Here is a 23,676-nt window from a genome sequence, read left to right as displayed (position 1 = left end):
CAATGGAGGCCAAACTAAATCATAACGTGCCACAGAGTAGAAAGACTTGGAACCTCTGGGAGGATTCCGGAAGTACAGATACAAGCGAAAAAATCGTGACTGGAAATGATTCGTCCCATAACAGAAGATAGAAAATGGCAGAGCGTGATCCAACATCAAACCATACATATACAACCATACATCAAACACAATCCTGATAAAATAAGTCCACTTTATAGTCAGGGTTTTCAAATTTTCAGACATATGCTTGAACATATGTTCAAACATATGTTTTAATATCTCATAGTCTTACTTAACGTCTTATTATCTAATTTGAAGCCTTGCCAATACCTAAAATTTACTTCAAAAAACAAATGCAAAATAAAGTTATACATCAAACAAAAGTTTGATCAAAGAAGTCCATTTTAGGGTCATAATCTTCAAATTTTTTAACAAATGTTTGTTTTTTATGTACGTTTGAATAAATTAATGCTAGTAGCAGCGATGGTAGAACAGTTTTACGCATTTTTTTCATAGACTTATTTGACACAGTTGCTTAGAGTGTTATCCAAAATCTAGCATAGACATTATCATATTTTATTCCGTAAAAATGTATCACAAGCTAGGAAAAATATAATCATGAATAACTACCTTTCTCATAGAACGTTCCAACTCAAACTGAGAAAACTGTTGGGGGAGGGGTCTGACAGAATTTGGGACATATTGGCCTGGAAACACTTCTTAGAAGTATCAGACGCTACACAAAAGTAGCGTCCATCCTTTTTACAACAATATCCCCCCTCCCCCAACGAAAAATCCCCCAACATCCACTTCAGAACTGGAAGTGTGCTATTTTTATACCCCCATTTTAAGTAATTGAATATGAAGAACTAATATTTCATACTAGATCCCCCCCCCCCAAAAAAAAACTAGTCTTATATATCCCCCCCCCGAAAAAAATTCTTAGTTTTTGTTAAGGTACAGTCAATCCAGCAATGTAGTTAATAAAAAAAAGTCACCACTTGCTTGTACATTTATTTGAAATAAGTATCAATATCATCCTCTTCACTTTCTATTTCCTCCTCGCTTTCTTCTTCACTAATTTTTCTTTTCCTTTTGAGGCCGGCATTTAATCTGTCTACATCAAGTCGACTCCTTTCTGTTCTGTACGGGTAAACCATGGGGTAAACGTGCTCAATGGACCGTTGTACGTTTTCAACAGATGGCGCTAAAAAAAAATTAATTAAAATACTTGATATGACTGATCATCCCTCTGAGAACAGCTTAGAAGAGGGATTTTGGTACTTATTTCATATATGACCTTCAGCAGTGACATGTTACATCCTTGGATGCCTCAATTTCTACAAAAAAAAAAAGAAAAAAAAAAAAAAAAAAGAATAATACTTAACTTTACCTGCGTGTAAAGTTAATACTTCTCTTTACCATCAAAACTATTTCTATATAAAATGAACATATTATCAAGCACTTTCACAGACATTTATTTTGGGGAAAAGGGATGATGTTCATCAAGTCTTAAAACTCAACAAAATAATTAGAGAAAATGGGAAAAACTAGAAGCCTATACATATAGCTAGAGTTCAAAGAAGCCTCCTACATACAGACCTATATGCCACGATATGAAGATATATAATAGCAGATAGAAGAAGATACAAGGAAGGATAGAAATAGGGAGACAACATTGATACCTAAAAAATTACTGATACCTAAAAAGATTAAAAAATTACAATTATATGCCTGAATTTTCCAAATTTAAACAAGAAGTCCTTCATATAAATATGCAGGGAGGTTGGAAGGGTGTTCCTCCCTAGCCTCCCATCGCTCTGAAGAATATACTTGGACTAATCCTGCAATAGGGGCGCTGCTGGGTGCACATACAGACCAGCTTCCTGTCACAGTTCTTAGAAAATTTTTTATTTTTGGAGTTGTTTTTCGAGTTGCTTCTAGTAGTTCATAATATTTGAAGCCCAGTAACTGTCGATCACTATAAAGTATCTTTCTCACTAACGTCAACTTTCTCCCTTAAAGTCAACCTCAGTGCTACTACGTCTAGTCAATGTACGCTTGTGTTTACTTTGAAACCCCGGCTAGTCAGTTCTAATATATGCACTAAGTATAATATAATAATTTTAACAGCCTCTTGATATTTTTAAATTGTTTGAAAGCTAGCTCCTCCCCCTAATTTTATATAATTTGTTCTGCATTGTGATCAATTTGCTGTCAGCCTTTGTTACGAGGGCATCCGTATACATATTACCGGGGGGGGGAGGGAGAGGAGTAAGAATAAAATTAAAGGGTATAGGACCAAGAGACTTTTTATGAAGAAGAATGGGGTCTCGACTCATTTGTAAGAGGAATCTGCAGACCACTCTTGCCCCCTCCCACTAAGTACAAATACGTGTAACACTACCTGCTGTAGTAGTGATCAAGATAATCAAAGGATGATTAAGGAAAGTCCTGCACAATTTATTTATTCGGGCCACCCTTTTGCTTTCAAACACATTGCATAATCAATTATACGGGTTAGAGCTGAAATTACATATACATGGTTCCTAAGCCAAAGCCATACAAATGTTAAGAACACAAAAACAGGCAGATCTTGAAGTTTACTCTTAACCAGACAATTACAATCGTTATAGGTGTTTGGGTGTTCTAAGCAGTTGAGGAAGGAGACTAGATTGTCATAAACAAATTGAAAGGGAGTACCTTGTTTTTATAATTTTACACAAGAACAAAAATAGAGGTTTTAAGCTTTCTCCTTGAACGGTTTTTCTTCAAGAATTTTTTAAATTAAAACGCGAGCTGAATGATGTAGCACTGATTGACATATACTGTATGTTTTTATCTTGCATATCTTGCCTGTCACCATGACCACTGGCGTATTTAGGTTTTCCATTCGGGGGGGGGGGGGTAGGGGGGGACCAGCTAAAAGCCACCAGGTTCAATTGACCAAATTGAAGAGCTCTAATCTAGCTAGTCATTGACTCAGAAACAAAACAACAAAATTCACGGTAAATACTTTTACATTTTAATCCGTCTTGATATCCTCCCACAGTCGCTTAAAATATCATCAATATCCACCTTGACATCACGATTGATAGACATGTGTACATGACCATTCAACCTGACCTCTCTTGTCTGATTTTGGAGGTATGTTTTAAGCTTCTTTAACATGCTAAATGAACATTCCACAGATACCGTGGTAGCAGGGAAAGTGGAAATCAAAAGTAGGCTAATAGTGAACGCACATTTCGAAAAAAGCGATTGTTGCACACACAGAGAGTTTCAGAAAGTTTATTGGAACGACTAGACTTGCCTACAAACCTGCATTTGGTTTGCCAGGCACCCAGATCAGCAAGGAGCCTAGTCGCAGAGAAACAGAACTGCTTACATGTTTTGCAGCTTCGTCAGAACCTCGGCAAATACAGTTTCAACAATAAAACGAGAGAACAGGAGTTGGATTTGAAATGCTATATAACTGTGGATAAAAATTTTAGATCGGATTCTTAACATAGCTGCTTGAGGTAAGGGGAAAAGACAAAGTCCTAGTAAAGAAATTTATGTCTTACAAGGGGAGTGACCGACAATGGCGTCTTGGTATTGAGGCAAGTATCCCAACACTTTAGGGTGTCTGGACTGCTTTTCCATAAACAGAAGATAATTCCGCTTCCGCTAGCTCTTTCAATGCAGACTTACATAGATCGGTTTGTTTACAGCAGGCAAGTAGATCTAAATTTTTCTTCTGCAGAGAAACAGAAGTTGAGAGTAGAACCGAACTTACGTTTTCAACAAGAATCATAAGTAAAATGAAGCTGTATTTGGTTATGGCTACTACTAAGGAGTTGGCTTTTGCCATTCGACCTACAGACTTGTTGTTGACAAAGCTCCGAAAACTCAAACAACAGCAGGGAAAAGTTCCAGAAAAGTGATCATGCCTATCACTGCTATCACACTATCATGCCTTTCAGTCCACCATGTGTCGCAAAAGTGAAAGAGCTTTTGCTTTTTTGTATGCAGCAGAGCAGAAGCTAATGACCCAGTTCGTTTGGAGTAGTAAAAAAAAACGACTTTTGCAAGTATCAATACAGCATTTAAATTAAGTCCAGTATGGAGCACTTCGCCAAGGTAAGGTTTAAACAATGTAAAGCACAATGCGTTTAAATGGCAGGTGGACACTACTTTCGTATCTCTGCTTAAGCGCCCTTGTGCAATCAGACATGTTACTACTTTCATCAAAGCCAATTCCAACTAACTTGTTCAAGTCTAATCCAAACTCTAAGCACATTCAAATAATCTGCTTTGCCAGTCCTACTCCAATCAAGTCATTTGCAGTGTCGAAGTTCAAAAACCTTTCTTCTTTTTGATGATGGTTATAGAAACAAATCACAAGAACAAGCTGCTCTTTTGAAGTTACATTACTCGTCTAATCGGTCAATATTGAGAAACACTTCGCATTTTTGGCTCTATTCAAAACTGTGTCCCGAATAACATAGCCTATACTATCAATGATATCGTTCTGCACTAGAGTAAATACATGTTTCGCATTTTTAGCGGATAATTCGAAATGCACCCGCAATTTTGATTTTTACAGCTGCATAATTGCGAGCCATGTTTCATATTTTATTTGATTCTTACGCTAATTCCAAGAGAAGATAAGAGAGCCCACTTCACAGTCACCGTTCTCCTTTCTTTGCAGGGCTTAGGAGAAAGGTCTCAGTTCAAAAAACGGGAAAAGGAACCCAGGCATCAAAAGACAGGGGGACAAAAAAAAATATATATAACTATCGTTGTCTAACAATCCATTCTTGCGTACCTTGGCTCATAGTCAATCCTCTTCTCTTATTCAACAAGGACATACGGTATTGATGGTAGCATCCAGCAACAACCGCGTGAGCTGTTTTTTTCTCTTTTGTGTCTTGAGATTAGAAAGTTGGTAGTTTTAAATCAGCCACCGTAACTCTAGTTTTTTGTATCTGTCTTCATTTCACCCCATCTTTCCCAAAAAAATAAACAATCCTCCCATTTCTATGTGTTTTCAGTTTGTGGAAAGAAGACCAGTTAGACAATCAACATATTCATTTAATAAAACTACTATGTTAACAAAAACTTTTTGTCAAAGAAACTATCCCACTGCACAGTATAGCTTCTCCATTAGAGTTCCGGACTTACGGTGGCTGCTTTATAACTATAAAGGGTTTTGAGAATTTCTGAACTTCTTTGACGTATTGAAGAAAGTTATTGTATTACTAAGGTTAGGATTTACAAGTAAAATATTCACTTAGAATTTGAAGTGCAATAAGGCATTTGAGCTATTGTTGAGGTTTTCATGTTAGCCAACAATGTGGAAAATAATTGTAGATCTACATTCAACAGGAAACTGATCTGGATGATTAGCCTCAATGCAATGCTTTTATAAAGCTAATCTGTTTCATTCTTTAGGTCCAATCTTTATTGAACATTGGAAAACATGAAAAATGGAAAAGGAGGAGGAGAGGTGTAGTAAAAAAAGAGGTCAGGGATTAATAATCCCTTTGAGTGGAATGGTTTGGGCAGGAACGGGATTAGACGAGTACATTGTAGCGTTCCATCAACAACTGGAACAGTAGGAGTAAAAAAATTATGATATCTGTCAATATATTTTCTTTTTCAAATATCACTCAGTCACTTTTTTTTCTTTTGCATTCACTTTCTTTTGAAGTATCGCATGAGGAACATTGAGTCAAATACGGACAATGAAGCTTACCCAGTTTTCAACATGATCAAGCCTAATCACAAGAAGTATGAAATAAGAGTTACCGGAGACTCGAGCCGAGGGATGGAATGATACATCTCAGCTAAGGAAGTGAGATATCTCAAAACCGTAGGATCTAGACCTAGACAGATATATAAAAGACCTGTAAAGGGGAGAAATTTTATTGCTGTACAGTTCTTCCAATATATTATCAAAGTACTCGTATACAACAAAAAATTAAGGAGACTCCTGAGAGCAAGAGATTAAACTCTTAAAAATTTCATTGGGAATTTCTGGAGTCCCCCCGTTCTAAATAAATCACTGACCATGACCATAAAACTGTGCGTTTAATCTGATAAACCGGTGACAACTTTGAATTCTTGAAGCAAGCTGTTAATAAAATATTTGTAATAATCAATCAGGCGCTGAAGGATACCATGGAAGTGCTAAAGAATAACAGCACGTATGGTCTCCAACATGAAATAGGGGGAAAAGAGAGGTTTATGAGTTCTTTTCCATCAGAGATTTTACCATCCTTGATATGTATTGTGTTTGTTTGTAGGGGTTCCGCCTGGGAGTTTCCAGGGATAAAGCAGTATTTTATTCTGAAAAGCTTGACCTTTCCCAGAAATGGTGATCAGAATTCTACCACAGATCTCCTAATATTGAGTCACCCACACTCGCTATACATGCAACCTGGAAATCACCATGACTACCAACCCACCCAAAGTGCCGTACAACCCTCACTTGACTAAGCCTCTCTCCTACTCGAGTTTTTGCTAAAGTAAAACTAATATAAAAGGATGTTGGTTAATCACCTTTGGAAGAAAATGTTAGCAGCTCCCGAGGAATCCTCTTCAAATCTTCAAACTGTGAAGGTAGCCAGGCTATGAACCCAGAAGGTTCATAGACCCAGAATGTTTTGTTTCTAGGTTTTTGATTTTTTTGGGGGGGGGGGGGAGTATAAATAATGTGCCGAAAAAATCGTCCAGAGATCAAGACATTGGAAACAATGCAAGAAGAGAAGTCAAAAACTAAAACACTAAAAGCAATTAAAATCCCAAACAAAACAATTCAACATACGATGAAGACCCCCTCCCCCCCCAAAAACAAAACAAACAAAGCTACCTCTGACAGAGGTAGCACAAACTGTATATTATTTTAATACTAGGATTTTTCGGGAGTAGCAATTGCATATTTGTTATTATTTTAAATTTTAATCATTTATATTTCTTTTAGCTCTTCTTGTTTGTGTCCCACTGTTTTTATTTACTCCTGTTTTTGTTTCTTGGTTTTCAACTGCACTGAAGACGCTTTGTATTGATGGAGGTGAAATATTTGTGGTATTTTTTTCTTTTCTCGTCCTTTTCACTGGCCTTAGACCCCTTTATTTGCTAATATTTCGTCTGTATCATGGCTGGTGAGTCCAGCTTCAGATCTTTAGTTTTATGAATAGTGGAGGAAATGCTAAATATTCGGCAATGAAACCTAAGAGACCTTTTGCTGAAAGTTTTGATTGTACGTATTTTTGATGTAGAGTCACTTAAATGAATATATTTTAGTGAAATATTCTCAGTGCTTTTTAAACACAGGTTGTAACATGTAAAAATAATTTTTAGCGGGTACAAAACTTCCTTTTTTATTAAGAAGTGTTCTGACTCAGCTCTTCTACCCCTCACCCACTATGCCCTTTAGACAAGAATCGTTAGGCTTCCTGTCTAATTAATTTCATTTTAGTTTTAATGGTCGTATTTTAATGTGAGTCTCTTTTCTTTTATATATTTATGTATTGCTGAGGACGGCCATTGGACATAGGGTCGAGTTATTCATTCAAATATAGAATTTCACTGTTTTGCGAAAAGATGTTTTTGTTGATGTTTATGAAGTTAAACAGTTAGTAGGTATCTAACAAGAATGGTATCCAGCAATACCGTATTAGAGAAGTACTCCTGTAGAACTGATTTTGCCAGCCTCCGAAACCTTTGAAAACCTTTGCTGATGGCATGGAAGAGCTCGCCAAAACACGCACTGCCTGTAGTTTATTATATTAACACGCCTATGTACATCTAGAGCTACTTCATGTACTTTCTCTTCGAAGCATCCCGTCCCCATCTTAGTTAAAAGGAGAATAAAACAAATTTGATATTTATCTATAATAGAGCAAAACCACTTAAATTATGATATTAAACATATTTACCTAAATAACGTATAAGCGCCTGCAATCGAAAACTTTTGCAAACAAATCTATAAATTTACAATCAAAAACACTTACCAGTAACTGTAATACTGCCAGTGGAGAAGATTTTGAGTGTTGCTTTGGGATCGGTCAATTTCATTGTGGCTCCAGGATGTAACTCTGGTTCATAACTAAAAACAAATAAAATAAAAACACGAATTATAGCTAATATATTTTACAGTACACTTATGCCTTCATTAACTGTACACATAGACAAACTAGGAAATCCTCAAAACTGTCTAGAGACAACCCAGCAAATTTTGGAAAAAAAGAAAACGAGAAAAATTGCAGAAAGGTTAAAACGTCAGTGATATGTAAACGACACCCTAGACGGTCAATCATTTTGATAAAAAGCTCACGTCAATCAATTGATTAATGCGTGATTGACCGTCTAGGAACCGATTGAGTCATCCAAAATTTCTATCAATCACCGCCAACGCTTGACTCAACCGTCAAACAGGTTCCTAGATGATCAGTCATACTTTAATCAATTGATTGACGGAAGCTTTTGATCAAAATGATTGACCGTCTAGGGTGTTCTGAAGTCCAGAAACACTTTTTTTTAAGAGTTGACCCCCCCCTCCAAGTTTGGACCCTTAAACTATATTCTTGCCACAATGTGACAATTAATGTGTTTAGCAAGCATAGTTTCTACAGGCTTATATAGCAAAAGCACAGCCAGCCTGGGAAACGATCGCCGTATCAAGCGTTAATGTTTTACATGCTGAGTTAAGATCTATCCAGCCTCCATTTAAAAATACTTCCACAATTCTTTCTTAGCTTTTTCATTTTGGTGAGCACACTATTTTGTGCGACAGATAGCTGACAATCCCTTTTGAATACCAAACTGACTGGACTGACTGGACTGGACTGTAATACAGCAGTGTTTATTAGGTGGTGTATAAAAGTTCATATTTAAACCCTTAAGACAATAATGTAAAAAAAACCTTTAAAATCCCAGATTTTCTATCATCTATCAAGACGCCAATATGCAGTTACTACTCATATATAAAACTCAGTTTATTGACTGCAACAAGTTACAGCTAAGCATCCTGTTCTAGAGTCTACAACTGTGTGCTTAGGATTTTAAATTCTACCAATGAGGGAGCTTGTTTTGTCAATATTTTTATCATCTGCGCTTAAAAGTGGCATTGACATGTATTCCTGGCTAAACTTGTATGTCTAGGGAATTGCATAACCTGGCATACATGTCTAGGCATGGGAATCTTACTGGATCTACACGTTAACGCCAATTTATAAGAATATAGGATTTACAAGTGATCTTCATAGTCAATAAGATACCATACATTTGTTTGACTATAGTAACTATTGTAAAACATAGCATAACGAACAATACGCCTCCCATTCATTTTTTTCTCCTTGTGTCAACATACATCATGGATGGGTTCTAGTGCCCTTTTTACGGACCGAAACGCCTCAGAAGGCAACTTGTAAACCCTTCAACGCCCCATAGTCATCCAGACGTCCCCTAAACCCAAAACGGCGTGGAATAGAAGGTTCAATATATCTAATTCAACAAAAGAAAGATAAGAAGGTATAAAAAGAGCAGCTCCAGGGGCACCATGATAAGCGCAGCACCAGGAGTGAGGCTCCCAACTTATACAACTAGCCCGTTACTCATAAATATTGTAGTGGAAAGGTGAAGCATTACACACAGTTGGAATATAAGAGACATTTTGCGTTCATTCACACTAAAAACAAATCTACTCTTACTAGCACAAAACGGTTATTTTTCCCATCTGTGCATGGCTTGTCATGAACAGATTTTCTCTAGAAGTAGAAAGCACAAAATGAGTCTATGGCCCCTTAAAACATCACCCAACTTTGCACATATAGACACGTTGCACTTCTTTCGAATCATGATCATTCAGGCATTGTTTGGGGAAAGGTCATACAAAATTAAATTTAAATGATTGAATCTCATTGAGCAGTTAGATTGAATACCATTGCAGTATGATTGCAGAAAGCAAAAGACAGTGAGTACATGTTTCACAAATATATATGATTTCCTCAACGGTTGGTAAATAAGAACACATTTCACAACTGATGAGCATATTGTACTTATTTAAAATCAGTCATGTGAAGATTTTTAACCTGCATGATCGGATGAACCATTTTAGAAGACTGTGGGTCCGTTTCCCCTCCAGTACCCCTGGCCTCCCGACTTTGTACATACGGATATATTTTACCAATTCAATTCCTAAATAAATAAAGTTAATCACGGTACTAATTAACTAATTAATTAACGCTAATTAAATAATTAACGTTAATAACGTTAATCATTAAATACAATCAAGATCGCATTATGAATACTGCCATTCAAAATGACTAGGTGCAGATTCTTAAAAAGGGTTTCTACTGAAGTTGGTATTTAAGTGTTTCTAAGGCTGTTCAACATAAAAGTTCAAAATCAAAACGTGTTAAGAGAATATTCCACAAACGGTGTTTGGCTTTCACCAAAGCTGGCATGTAAGGATTACTGAATTTTTTGATTATAAATCCAGGACTAATAAAACAATGTAGAAATTCAAAATGAAAACATAATAAGCAGATATTTGACACAAAATTGTTCTTTTTTGCCAAAGTTAATATTTAAAGATTTCTGAGGTTGCTGATTTCGATTTTGATAAAGGTGTATTTCAGAGGGGTATACCGAATAGTGTTTATCAAATCTTATACTTGTTATAAAAACAATACTACATCAATGAAGTTTCCAGAAACAAGATCAAACAATCTTTAGAATCAATACACTGTTTGGTAATTAATTTCGTTTTACTATTTTTTAAAAAAAAAAAAGATTTTTCCACAATTTTGCTTTTTCAATACCATTTCATTGGAAAGTATAGAAAATTGGAAGCTAAATAAAACCTTCAGAAGGCCAATTGGTAATTTCTGGAGCAACATGTCTAGTTTTCACAAATAGGATGAAATCTATTGAATGGCAGCATTCCAATCCTTAATTGGGGGAGTTTATGCTCGTTTTAAGTTTCTATTCGTTTTAGGTACCAGTTTCTCGGTCATCCTGATTTCTGCCCAATATAAGTTCGACTTACTATATGACTTTATTTCTGCTCATTTTATGTTAATGACTTCTAAGGACTGACATACATAAGGGTGGAAAGGTTGCCACATCGTCTGAAGAAGTTTGTCATGTACATAAAAACTTTTTCATCACCGGATGATTTAAAAGACCGCGATATGCGCAAGACTATACATAGGGGGAAGCATTAGAGGGTTTTGACCCCCTCCCCCTGAATGCTCGTCCGACTTGTAAAAACGTGACAAAACTCCATATAAACAATTTTTTGATGCATTTTTTAAAGTTTTTTCTTTTGTGCAAAAAAACCTAGATACTGCCCTGAATATGAGTCATAACTTCCACAGTATTAAATGCTTCATTAGATGAGAGACAAAAACTACTCGACAACTTCAAAGGGTTGATTGAGCCAGCTCAAGATTCAATTTCTGATCTAAAAAATTCGATAAATTTAACATTACAAAATTCGAAAAAAATTGATAAATTTAAACCCATTTTGCCCTCCAGAAATTGTTAGAAAATTACAACATGGCAACAGTTACACTTGTACGTATATTAGCCATTTAAAGTGGTTGAGGAACTCATTAGTTTTAGCCTTCCGACTTGTTAAACGCCTATAGCTGAAGGAGTTACCATATACACGGTAAACTTAAACATAAAAAGTACCAACACATACAACTATCTTCGCCGCCTCTTCACTTTTATGGACGTATATCAGCCCTATCACCGACAAATTCATTACCCTTTTTTCCCTATGAACTTGTAAAATATCAAATGGTGCAGAAGTTATGACGTCAACTCACGTTGAATCCCACTACATATTTTTTTTTTTTTTTAAATCCATGGAAACCTTTCCAGCGAATATATCTCCGTTATTCCTAGAGATTAAATTATATTGCAGACATAAACGATTTTCAAACGACAATTGAAAAAAAAAGGTCTGTTGGTTCGCTAATTGTCAATTTAGAACTATGAAAGAAAGACAAACGATCTTAAACCAGTCTATAATGAAAATGAATGCTGAACAGAAGAAGTAAGGTATACGTTACTTCGTCGAAACCTATCCACCATAGTGTTTACACCACAATGACATCAGCAGGACAATAGGATAGCAGGCTAGGAGAGCTCTCGAGCCCCTCCAAAGGGCCAAATTCATAACTTCGATAGAATGAAAAAAACCGAGTGGTAAGAACCCTTAACTACTAACAAAGCGGAAACAATCACGTGACCTGACAAGGGCACACAAAACGTCTCTGAGTAGTCAGTAACATAAACTAAAGCATCAGTAGGCTTCGCAAACTTTAAAAGAGAGTACACGGTCCTTTTGCTTCTCAAGCCTGAAAGCAAGCGAGTATATCTCATGATGGAGATTGCATAGAGTAAATGGGTTCATTAAAGTGATGAACGTAAGTCATGGTTTGGCAAGTATAAACTACCCTGTTTTGACCCACGGCTGGGGGATCGTGTTGTAACTTTCAGATAGTTCTTTTTTGGAGAGGAGGAAGAGGACTTGTACTTTTGTGCTTGGGGGAAGGGGCAAAAAATTTTTCCCTGGTGCTTACAAATACTCTCCATTTTCATTTCCTTTTTTAAGCCTTTGGCCAGTTTATCTATATTTACGCACATATTATAAAGCATATAGACTACAACAAGGTAGGCTACTAATATACAAAATACCTTCATTTCACATTTTACCTTAATATTAAAAGTTTTGTGCCACCTCTAGTTATGGCTGAAGTAATAACTGCGATTACCTTCCTCCGGATTTTCAAACAGATCGTGGTAACAAACTGTAAGTAAGGAGCCACTCGGCCCAATAGTAACCGAAAATCTAAAAAAACGGAATTTTGATAACAATAGATACATCAAAAGAATTGGTGTTCTATGCTTACCCCAAATATATAAAATCCCATAAGTTTAATATTACCCATTAAAAGCTCGAGTCTGAGACAAAATTTGCTTGATTTTCGAAAACGGGGAGAAACACCCCCAACAATTCAAGTGACCTTAATGAAAATTACACCATCAGTTTCAGCATATGAGAGCTCTACTGTAATGGTTTTCAAACTCCTATCTACTAAAATGAGGATTTTTTTCTCTTTCAAAAGACAGACCACGGATGCGTATTTATTTGCTTTATTGCTTTGTTTTCCTAGGGGTGATCTTACCGAACCAATCGTACTAGAAGCCTTCAAGAGGGCTCATTCGAACGAAAATCAAAAGTTAGAGGGCCCTTGTGACTGAAAGGATTGGAGGGCAACTCGCCACCCTCCTACGCCTCCTTTTCCCCAAAGACATCTGATCAAAATGTTGAGATAGCCATTTAATTCAGCATAGTAGAAAAGTCCAATAATTATGCCTTTAGGGATGACATAGCCCCAATTTTCCCTGAAGTAAGGGCTGTAAGCTGCACAAATTGCCCATTGTTCACATTTGGTGGTTATTATTGGAAAATATACGGACATTTTTGGGGGAGAATTGTCCTTAATTAGGAAAGTCTCCACAGGAAATTTCACTCATATGGGAATTCCCTGAAATGATTTGAAAAAACGGCAAGAAATTAAACAAAACAAGTTTTTTCAACTGAATATAAGGGGCAACATTAAAACTTAAAACAAACAGAAATTATTCCTTATATGAGGAGAACTCCTCCTTCCTCAACCCTAGCTCTTTATACAAAAATTTGACTTTTTGTTACAATTCTTTAGAAAGATTGCTCAAGCACAAGAGCCGCTGAATTTGAATGAGAAGTATATTTAAAGAATTTTCAGACTTTACCGTAAGTAGGGTAAGAGATTCCATTTCTAGCAGACATATAGCAAATATCATGTTATTCTAGCAGACGTATAGGAAATATCATGTTATTCTACAACGCCCCCGTAGAAACAGGTTTTTCTAGTAATCCTATTCTACAGGAGCATTACACTCTTTGCCGGGGGAATGACGCAATTTCAAAGACTAGAACCTTATACTTTGTGTACGCCCCCGTACCAAACAGGTTTTTCTGATAGGTAAACAGGTCATCACACTCTTTGCCAAGAGATTAAACCAGTATTGTCTATAACTTAATTTACGTTGGTTAAACTTCCGATGGTTAAGAAAGCGTAACAGGTAATTAAAGTATGAGAAATGGGATGCTAGCATTAGAATGATTTTAAGTAGAAACAGTGTGACGTAAAAATAACTCATTTATTTGCTTGCGTGTATAGGAATTCCCATGTTATTTGCTTGCTTGTATTTTGTGTTAAAATAAGTAGTTTTTATATCTTTTAAAAGAGATTTAAGGGGTTTGAGAGACTTGGGAAGTAGGCCGCTTTTTTTTAAAGGTCCAATTTCTAATAACGATTAAATGGAACATATTGTCTGAGAAATGTTATTCTAGTATTGGTCTTATTATAATTTTATTCAGAGTGAAGTAACAATAACTATATTCTGTGCGTTAGTGACTCGGACTTCCCTTGCTAGTAGCGTGCTTGTATTTTGTGTTAAAATAAGTAGTTTTTGTATCTTTTAAAAGAGCTTTAAGGGGTTTGAGAGACTCAGTTGCCTAATTCCGTGTGATTTTTCTTTACTTTATGGTCATTAAAAAAGAAATTTTTGTGTTAAATAAGTAGTTTTTTTATCTTTTAAAAGAGCTTTAATTGGTTTGAGAGGCTCAGTTGCCTAATTCCGTGTGATTTTTCTTTACTTGATGGTCATGAAAAAAGAAATTTTTGTGTTAAATAAGTAGTTTTTTTATCTTTTAAAAGAGCTTTAAGGGGTGTGAGAGACTCAGTTGCCTAAGTCCGTGTGTTTTTAATTTACTTGATGGTCATTAAAAACTAATTTTTTGTTTTAATTAATTATTTTTTTTATCTTTTAAAATAGATTTACATGGATTGAGAGACTCAGTTGCCTAATTTCGTGTGGTTTTTCTTTACTTGATGGTCATTAAAACAAAATTTTTGTGTTATATAAGTAGTTTGTGTATCTTTTAAAAGACCTTTACAGGGTTTGAGAGACTCAGTTGCCTAATTCCGTGTGGTTTTCCTTTACTTGGTGGTCATTAAAAACGAAATTTTTGTGTTAAATAAGTAGTTTTTGTATCTTTTAAAAGAGCTTTACGGGGATTGAGAGACTCAGTTGCCGGATTCCATGTGATTTTTCTTTACTTGTTGGTCATTTGTTGTATCTTTTAAAAGAGCTTTACAGGGTTTGAGAGACTCAGATGCCTAATTTCGTGTTGTTTTTCTTTACTTTGTTGGAATTAAAAACCAAATTTTTTTGTTAATACAGTATTGGTTTAATCTATTAATATATATTTATGTTGAGTTTGAGACTAATATTCATGATTACGTGTTGTTTTTCTATTCATTATAGTAAATAAAAAATTATTAATTTTGTTAAATAATTATTTTTTTTATATTTTAAAATAGCTTTAAGGGGTTTGAGAGACTCAGTTGCCTGATTCCGTGTGATTTTTCTTTACTTGGTAGTAATTAAAAACCAAATTTGTGTGTTATATAAGTAGTTTTTGTATCTTTTAAAAGAGCTTTAGGGGGATTGAGAGACTCAGTTGCCGGATTCCATTTGGTTTTTGTTTAATTTGTGGTCATTAAAAAAGAAATTTTTTTGTTAAATTATTATTTTTTGTATATTTTTAAATAGCTTTACGGGGATTGAGAGACTCAGTTGCCTTATTCCGTGTGGTTTTTCTTTAATTGATGGTCATTAAAAAAGAAATTTTTGTGTTAAATAAGTAGTTTTTGTTTCTTTTAAAAGAGCTTTACAGGGTTTGAGAGACTCAGTTGCCTAATTCCGTGTGGTTTTCCTTTACTTGGTGGTCATGAAAAACGAAATTTGTGTGTTAAATAAGTAGTTTTTGTATCTTTTAAAAGAGCTTTACGGGGTTTGAGAGACTCAGTTGCCTGATTCCTTGTGGTTTTTATTTAGTTGTTGGTCATTAAAAAAGGAATTTTTGTGTTAAATAATTATTTTTTGTATATTTTAAAATAGCTTTACAGGGTTTGAGAGACTCAGTTACCGGATTCTGTGTGGTGTTATTTTAATTGGTGGTCATTAAAAAAGAAATTTTTGAGTTAATTAATTATGATTTGTATATATTAAAATAGATTTAAGGGTATTGAGAGACTCAGTTTCCTGATTCCGTGTGGTTTTTCTTTACTTGATGGTCATTAAAAACGAAATTTTTGTGTTAAATTAGTATTTTTTGTATCTTTTAAAAGAGCTTTAAGGGGTTTGAGAGACTCAGTTGCCTGATTCCGTGTGGTTTTTATTTACTTGGTGGTCATTAAAAACGAAATTTTTGTGTTAAATAATTAGTTTTTTTATCATTTAAAAGATGTTTAAGGGGTTTGAGACTCATTTTCCTTATTCCGTGTGGTTTTTTCTTTAATTGATGGTCATTAAAAACGAAATTTTTTGTGTTAAATAAGTAGTTTTTTTTATCTTTTAAAATAGCTTTACGGGCATTGAGAGACTCAGTTTTACCTTGTCACAGTTACATTTTCATGATTTTGCAAAGTTCATTTTGAATTTCTTTCGTTGAAATGCAAGAGTTGGAATATTTCAGTAGTGTTTGGTTGTGGTTTACCTTGTCACAGTTACATTTTCTTGATTTTTCAAAGTTCATTTTGAATTTCATTCGCTGAAATGCAAGAGTTGGAATATTTCAGTAGTGTTTGGTTGTGGTTTACCTTGTAACAATTAAATTTTCATGATTTTTCAAAGCTCATTTTGAATTTCTTTCGTTGAAATGCAAGAGTTGGAATATTTCAGTAGCGTTCAGTTGTGGTTTACCTTGTCAAATTTACATTTTATTGATTTTTTCAAAGGTAATTTTTATTTTCTTTTTATGAAATGCAAGAGTTGGAATAGTTCAGTAGTGTTTGGTTGTGATTTACCTTGTCACAGTTACATTTTCTTGTTTTTTCAAAGTTCATTTTGAATTTCTTTCGTTGAAACGCAAGAGTTGGAATATTTCAGTAGCGTTTGGTTGTGGTTTACCTTGTCACAGTTACATTTTCTTGATTTTTCAAAGTTCATTTTGAATTTCTTTCGCTGAAATGGAATTGCTTGAATAGTTCAGTAGTGTTTTGGGTGTGGTGTACCTTTTCACTTCTAAATTTTCTTGATTTTTTCAAAGATCATGTTGAATTTCTTTCATTGAAATGCAAGAGTTGGTATATTTCAGTTTTTGTTGGTTGTGTTTTAAATTTTCACAGTTACATTTTATTTTTTTTTAAAAGTTAATTTTGAATTTCTTTCGTTGAAATGCAAGAGTTGGAATATTTCAGTAGTGTTTGGTTGTGGTTTAACTTGTCACAGTTACTTTTTCTTGATTTTTCAAAGTTCATTTTGAATTTATTTCATTGAAATGAAAGATTTGGAATATTTAAGTAGTGTTTGGTTGTGGTTTACATTGTCAAAGTTATATTTTCTTGATTTTTCAAAGTTAATTTTTAATTTATTTCGTTGAAATGCAAGACTTGGAATATTTCAGTAGTGTTTGGTTGTGTTTTACCTTGTCACAGTTACATTTTCTTTATTTTTTCAAAGTAAATTTTTAATTTCTTTCGTTTAAATGCAATAGTTGTAATATATCACTAGCGTTCGGTCGTGGTTTAAATTTTAACATTTACACTTTCTTGATTTTTCAAAGTTTATTTTGAATTTCTTTTGTTGAAATTAAAGAGTTGTAATATTTAAGTAGTGTTTGGGTTTGTTTTACATTGTCACAATTAAATTTTCTTTATTTTTCAAAGTTCATTTTGAATTTATTTCGTTGAAATGAAAGAGTTGGAATATTTAAGTACTGTTTGGTTGCGTTTTATCTTGTCACAATTACATATTCTTGATTTTTCAAAGTTCATTTTGAATTTCTTTCTTTGAAATGCAAGAGTTGGTCTATTTCAGTATTGTTTGGTTGTGGTTTACCTTGTCACAGTTAAATTTTCTTGATTTTTAAATGTTCATTTTTAATTTCTTTAGTTGAAATGAAAGAGTTGGAATATTTCAGTAGTGTTTGGTTGTGGTTTACCTTGTCACAGTTACATATTCTTGATGCTACATTTTATTGATTTTTCAAAGTTCAGTTTGAATTTCTTTCGTTGAAATGGAATATTTTGTATAATTAATTTTTGTTTTGGTTTTTGTTTCCGTTTCAAAGGTTCAATTTATTTTTATTTTCTTAGTTCAATTTGTATGTCTTTTGCTGAAATGCAAGATTTGGAATATTCGAGTAGTGAGTGTTTTTAATTCTTACTTTCAAAGATACAATTTCTATAATGATCAAAGTAAATATATTATTTCGGTAGCAGAATCTCTAGATATGGACTCTTTCAGTAGCGTTTGGTTGTGGTTTACCTTGTCACAGTTACATTTTCTTGATTTTTCAAAGTTCATTTTGAATTTCTTTCGCTGAAATTCAAGAGTTGGAATATTTCAGCAGTGTTTGGTTGTGGTTTACCTTGTCACAGTTACATTTTCTTGATTTTTCAAAGTTGATTTTGAATTTCAGTAGTTTTTGTTTGTGTTTTACCATGTCACAGTTACATTTTCCTGATTTTTAAAATTTCATTTTGAATTTCTTTCGCTGAAATGTAAGAGTTGGAATATTTCAGTAGTTTTTTGTTGTGGTGTAACTTGTAACAGTTACATTTTCTTGATTTTTCAAAGTACATTTTGTATTTCTTTAGATGAAATTCAAGAGTTGGAATAATTCAGTGTCACAGTTACATTTTCTTTATTTTTAATGTTTCATTTTTTTTTTATTTAGTTTTTAATCTTTTTTATTTTATCTTCTGTTGCTCTGGGTTTTCGTTTAAATTTACAAAGATTATTCCACGTGATTTTTCATAGCTCATCTTTATTTTCTATCGTTGAAATGCAATAGTTGTAAAATTGAAGTGGCGTACGGTTTTAGTTCACACTTTCACGGTTCAATTTTCATGATTTTTCAAAGTTCATTTTGAATTTCTTTCGTTGAAATGCAAGAGTTGGGATATTTCAGTTGCTTTTTCCGATTTTTCTACTAGTCACTTGTTACATCTTATTATTTTATAATTTTCATTTTTAGTAGCTATCGTCGTTAAGTAAGAGTTGGAAAATTTCAGTAGTGTTTTCTTATGGGTCACCATATCACTGTTTAATTTTTGTTATTTTTAATTTTTAATATTTAATATCTATCTTTGTAATGCAAGAGTTGGAATATTTAAGTAGTGTTTGGTTGTGGTTTACCTTGTAACAGTTAAATTTTATTTATTTTTAATATTTATTTTTGAATTTATTTCTTTGAATTGAAAGAGTTTTAATATTTCAGTTGTGTTTTGTAATTTATTTACGTGTCACAGTTATATGCTCTTTATTGTTCTAAGTTTTTTTTGAATTTTTTTCGTTGAAAAGCATGAGTTGCAATATTTCAGTAGTGCTTGCTTGTGGTTTACCTTGTCACAGTTAAATCTTCTTAATTTTTAAAAGTTCATTTTGAATTTATTTCCTTGACAAGCAAGAGTTGGAATATTTCAGTAGTGTTTGGTTGTGGTTTACCTTGTCACAGTTACATTTTATTGATTTTTAAAAATTCATATTGAATCATTAAAGAAACGTGATTAAACACGTTTTTAAACTACATGCTATTTGCATGCCTTTCCTTGACACCTTTCCAAACGAGCGGGGATTCCCCACTGGTTCCTACACATTGCAAAAAAGTGAGCAGTACGAAAACTCCACATTTTCAACCAAACTGGTTTTTTAGACAACACACCCACAGAGATGACACACACACACATAGAGACGAGACAGGCACAGACACGACACACAAACAGAGTCATAGTGAGAGAGATATCCAAAAAGTTGGGTTAACCTAGGTTCACTTAGAGTGGCGCGCCACTCTAAGTGAACCTAGGTCAACCCAACTTTTGGATATCTCTCTCACTATGACTCTGTTTGTGTGTCGTGTCTGTGCGTGTCTCGTTTCTATGTGTGTGTGTCATCTCTGTGGGTGTGTTGTCTAAAAACCAGTCTGGTTGAAAATGTGGAGTTTTCGTACTGCTCACTTTTTGCAATGTGTAGGAACCAGCGGGGAATCTCCACTCGTTTGGAAAGGTGCTAAGGAAGGCATGCAAATAGCATGTAGTTTAAAAACGTGTTTAATCACGTTTCTTGAATGATTCAAAATGAACTTTGAAAAATCAAGAAAATTTAACTGTGACAGTGTAAACCACAAGCAAACACTACTGAAATATTCCAACTTTTGAATTTCAAGTAAAGAAATTCAAAATGAACTTTTAAAAATCAAGAAAATAGAACTCTGACAAGGTAAACCACTACCAAACACTACTGAAATATTCCAACTCTAGCATTTCAACTAAATAAATTCAAAATGAACTTTGAAAAATCATGAAAATGTAACTGTGACACGGTAAACCACAACTACACACAACTGAAATATTCAAACTCTTTCTTTTAAACGAATGAAATTCAAAATGAACTTTGAAAAATAAAGAGAATTTAAATGTTACAAGGTAAACCATAACCAAACACTACTGAAATATTCAAACTCTTGCATTTAAACGAAAGCAATTCAAAATGAACTTTGAAAAATCAAGAAAATGCAACTGTGACAAGGTAAACCACGACAAAACACGACTGAAATATTCCAAGTCTTGCTTGTAAAGGAAAGAAATTCAAAATAAACTTTGACAATTCATGAACATGTAACTGTGACAAGGTAAACCACAACCAAACACTAGTGAAATAGTCCAACTCTTGCATTTCCACGATAGAAAATCAAAATGAACTTTGAAAAATCAAGAAAATGTAACTGTGACAAGGTAAACCACAACCAAACACTACTGAAATATTCCAACTCTTGCATTTCAACGAAAGAAATTCAAAATGAACTTTGAAAAATCAAGAAAATGTAACTGTGACAAGGTAAACCACAACCAAACACTACTGAAATATTCCAACTCTTGCATTTCAACGAAAGAAATTCAAAATGAACTTTGAAAAATCAAGAAAATGTAACTGTGACAAGGTAAACCACAACCAAACACTACTGAAATATTCCAACTCTTGCATTTCAACGAAAGAAATTCAAAATGAACTTTGAAAAATCAAGAAAATGTAACTGTGACAAGGTAAACCACAACCAAACACTACTGAAATATTCCAACTCTTGCATTTCAACGAAAGAAATTCAAAATGAACTTTGAAAAATCAAGAAAATGTAACTGTGACAAGGTAAACCACAACCAAACACTACTGAAATATTCCAACTCTTGCATTTCAACGAAAGAAATTCAAAATGAACTTTGAAAAATCAAGAAAATGTAACTGTGACAAGGTAAACCACAACCAAACACTACTGAAATATTCCAACTCTTGCATTTCAACGAAAGAAATTCAAAATGAACTTTGAAAAATCAAGAAAATGTAACTGTCAAGTAACACTGTAATATTCCAACTCTTGCATTTCAGCGAAAGAAATTCAAAATGATCTTTGAAAAATCTAGAATATGTACCTGACACAAGGTAAACCACAACCAAACTCTACTGAACTATTTTAACTCTTACCTTTCAAAGAAATAAATTAAAAATCAAATTTTTAAGAACTAGAATAGGAAACAGTTACAATGACCAACTAACACATCCTAAAATTAAATTCAATATGACCTATTAAAATTAAAAACAATGTAACTTTGACAAGGTAAACCACAACCAAACACTACTGAAATATTCCAACTCTTGCATTTCAGCGGAAGAAATTCAAAATGAACTTTGAAAAATCAAGAAAATGTAACTGGTACAAGGTAAACCACAACCAAACACTACTGATATATTCCAACTCTTCCATTTCAACGAAAGAAATTCAAAATGAACTTTGAAAAATCAAGAAAATGTAACTGTGACAAGGTAAACCACAACCAAACACTACTGAAATATTCCAACTCTTGCATTTCATCGAAAGAAATTCAAAATGAACATTGAAAAAATCAAGAAAATGTAAATGTGACAAGGTAAACCACAACCAAACACTACTGAAATATTCCAACTCTTCCATTTCAAATAAAGAAATTCAAAATGAACTTTGAAAAATCAAGAAAATGTAACATCAAGAAAATGTAACTGTGACAAGGTAAACCACAACCAAACACTACTGAAATATTCCAACTCTTGCATTTCAACGAAAGAAATTCAAAATGAACTTTGAAAAATCAAGAAAATGTAACTGTGACAAGGTAAACCACGAACAAACACTACTGAACTATTCCAACTCTTCCATTTCAGCTAAAGAAATTCAAAATGAACTTTGAAAAATCAAGAAAATGTAATTGTGACAAGGTAACTCACAACCAAACATTACTGAAATATTCCAACTCTTTCATTAAAAATAAATAAATTCAAAATGTAATAATAATTTTCTAGATTAATCTAATTCGAATTCTAAAACAACATCCATAACATTATTAAATAGTCAAACTAGGTATTTTAAACGAAAGAAATTCAAAATGAACTTTGAAAAATCAATAGAATGTATCTTTGACAAGTTAAACTGCGACCAAACACTACTGAAATATTCCAACTCTTGCATTTCAACGAAAGAAATTCAAAATGAACTTTGAAAAATCAAGAAAATGTAACTGTGACAAGGTAAACCACAACCAAACACTACTGAAATATTCCAACTCTTGCATTTCAACGAAAGAAATTCAAAATGAACTTTGAAAAATCAAGAAAATGTAACTGTGATAAGGTAAACCAGAACCAAACACTACTGAAATATTCCAACTCTTGCATTTCAATGAAAGAAATTCAAAATGAACTTTGAAAAATCGAGAAAATGTAACTGTGACAAGGTAAACCACAACCAAACACTACTGAAATATTCCAACTCTTGCATTTCAACGATAGAAATTCAAAATGAACTTTGAAAAATCAAGAAAATGTAACTGTGACAAGGTAAACCACAACCAAACACTACTGAAATATTCCAACTCTTTCATTTCAACGAAGGAAATTCAAAATGAAATATTAATTATCAAGAAAATCTAAGTGGTACATTTTGAACCACTACCAAAAGCTACCGTAGTATACAAACTCTTGCATTTCAACTAAATAATTACGTAATGATTTATAAAAAATAAAGAAAAAGTAACTGTGACTAAGTAAACTACAACCAAACACCACTGAACTATACCAACTCTTGCATTTCAATGAAAGAAATTCAAAATGAACTTTGAAAAATTAAGAAAATGTAACTGAACTAAAAATTACTGAAATATTCCAACTCTTGCATTTCAACGAAAGAAATTCAAAATGAGCTTTGAAAAATCAAGAAAATGTAATTGTAACAAGGTAAAACACAACCAAACACTACTGAAATATTACTAATCTTGCATTTCAGCGAATGAAATTCAAAATGAACTTTGAAAAATCAAGAAAATGTAACTGTGACAAGGTAAACCACTACCAAACACTACTGAAATATTCCAACTCTTGCATTTCATCGAAAGAAATTCAAAATGAACTTTGCAAAATCATGAAAATGTAACTGTGACAAGGTAAAACTGAGTCTCTCAATGCCCTTAAAGATCTTTTAAAAGATACAAAAACTACTTATTTAACACAAAAAATTTCGTTTTTAATTAC

The 23,676-nt window shown here is 33.5% G+C and overlaps 1 protein-coding gene across 2 annotated transcripts in view; it reads right to left on the bottom strand.

Annotated features, from left to right (window-relative positions):
* Window positions 1-23,676, bottom strand: part of LOC148944046 (TATA box-binding protein-like 1) — an 87,802-nt gene that overhangs the window by 4,181 nt on the left and 59,945 nt on the right. Inside the window, exons 4-5 of one of the 2 annotated variants that reach the window (XM_089099767.1) lie at window positions 8,001-8,095; window positions 1,006-1,207 (exon numbers count right to left, since the gene is read on the bottom strand). In XM_089099767.1, coding sequence (XP_088955893.1) covers window positions 1,014-1,207; window positions 8,001-8,095 — 289 coding nt within the window. In that variant the 3' untranslated portion in view covers window positions 1,006-1,013. The remainder of the gene's footprint in view (window positions 1-1,005; window positions 1,208-8,000; window positions 8,096-23,676) is intronic. The other variant, XM_089099768.1, reaches the window with a different exon arrangement.

Source organism: Artemia sp. Qi Xiang Cuo, chromosome 14 (genome assembly GCF_049724085.1).
Source record: "Artemia sp. Qi Xiang Cuo chromosome 14, ASM4972408v1, whole genome shotgun sequence".
NCBI lineage: Eukaryota > Metazoa > Arthropoda > Branchiopoda > Anostraca > Artemiidae > Artemia > Artemia sp. Qi Xiang Cuo.
The sequence above is the reverse complement of the archived record's forward strand: the minus strand, read 5'-3'. Positions and strand labels throughout refer to the sequence as shown.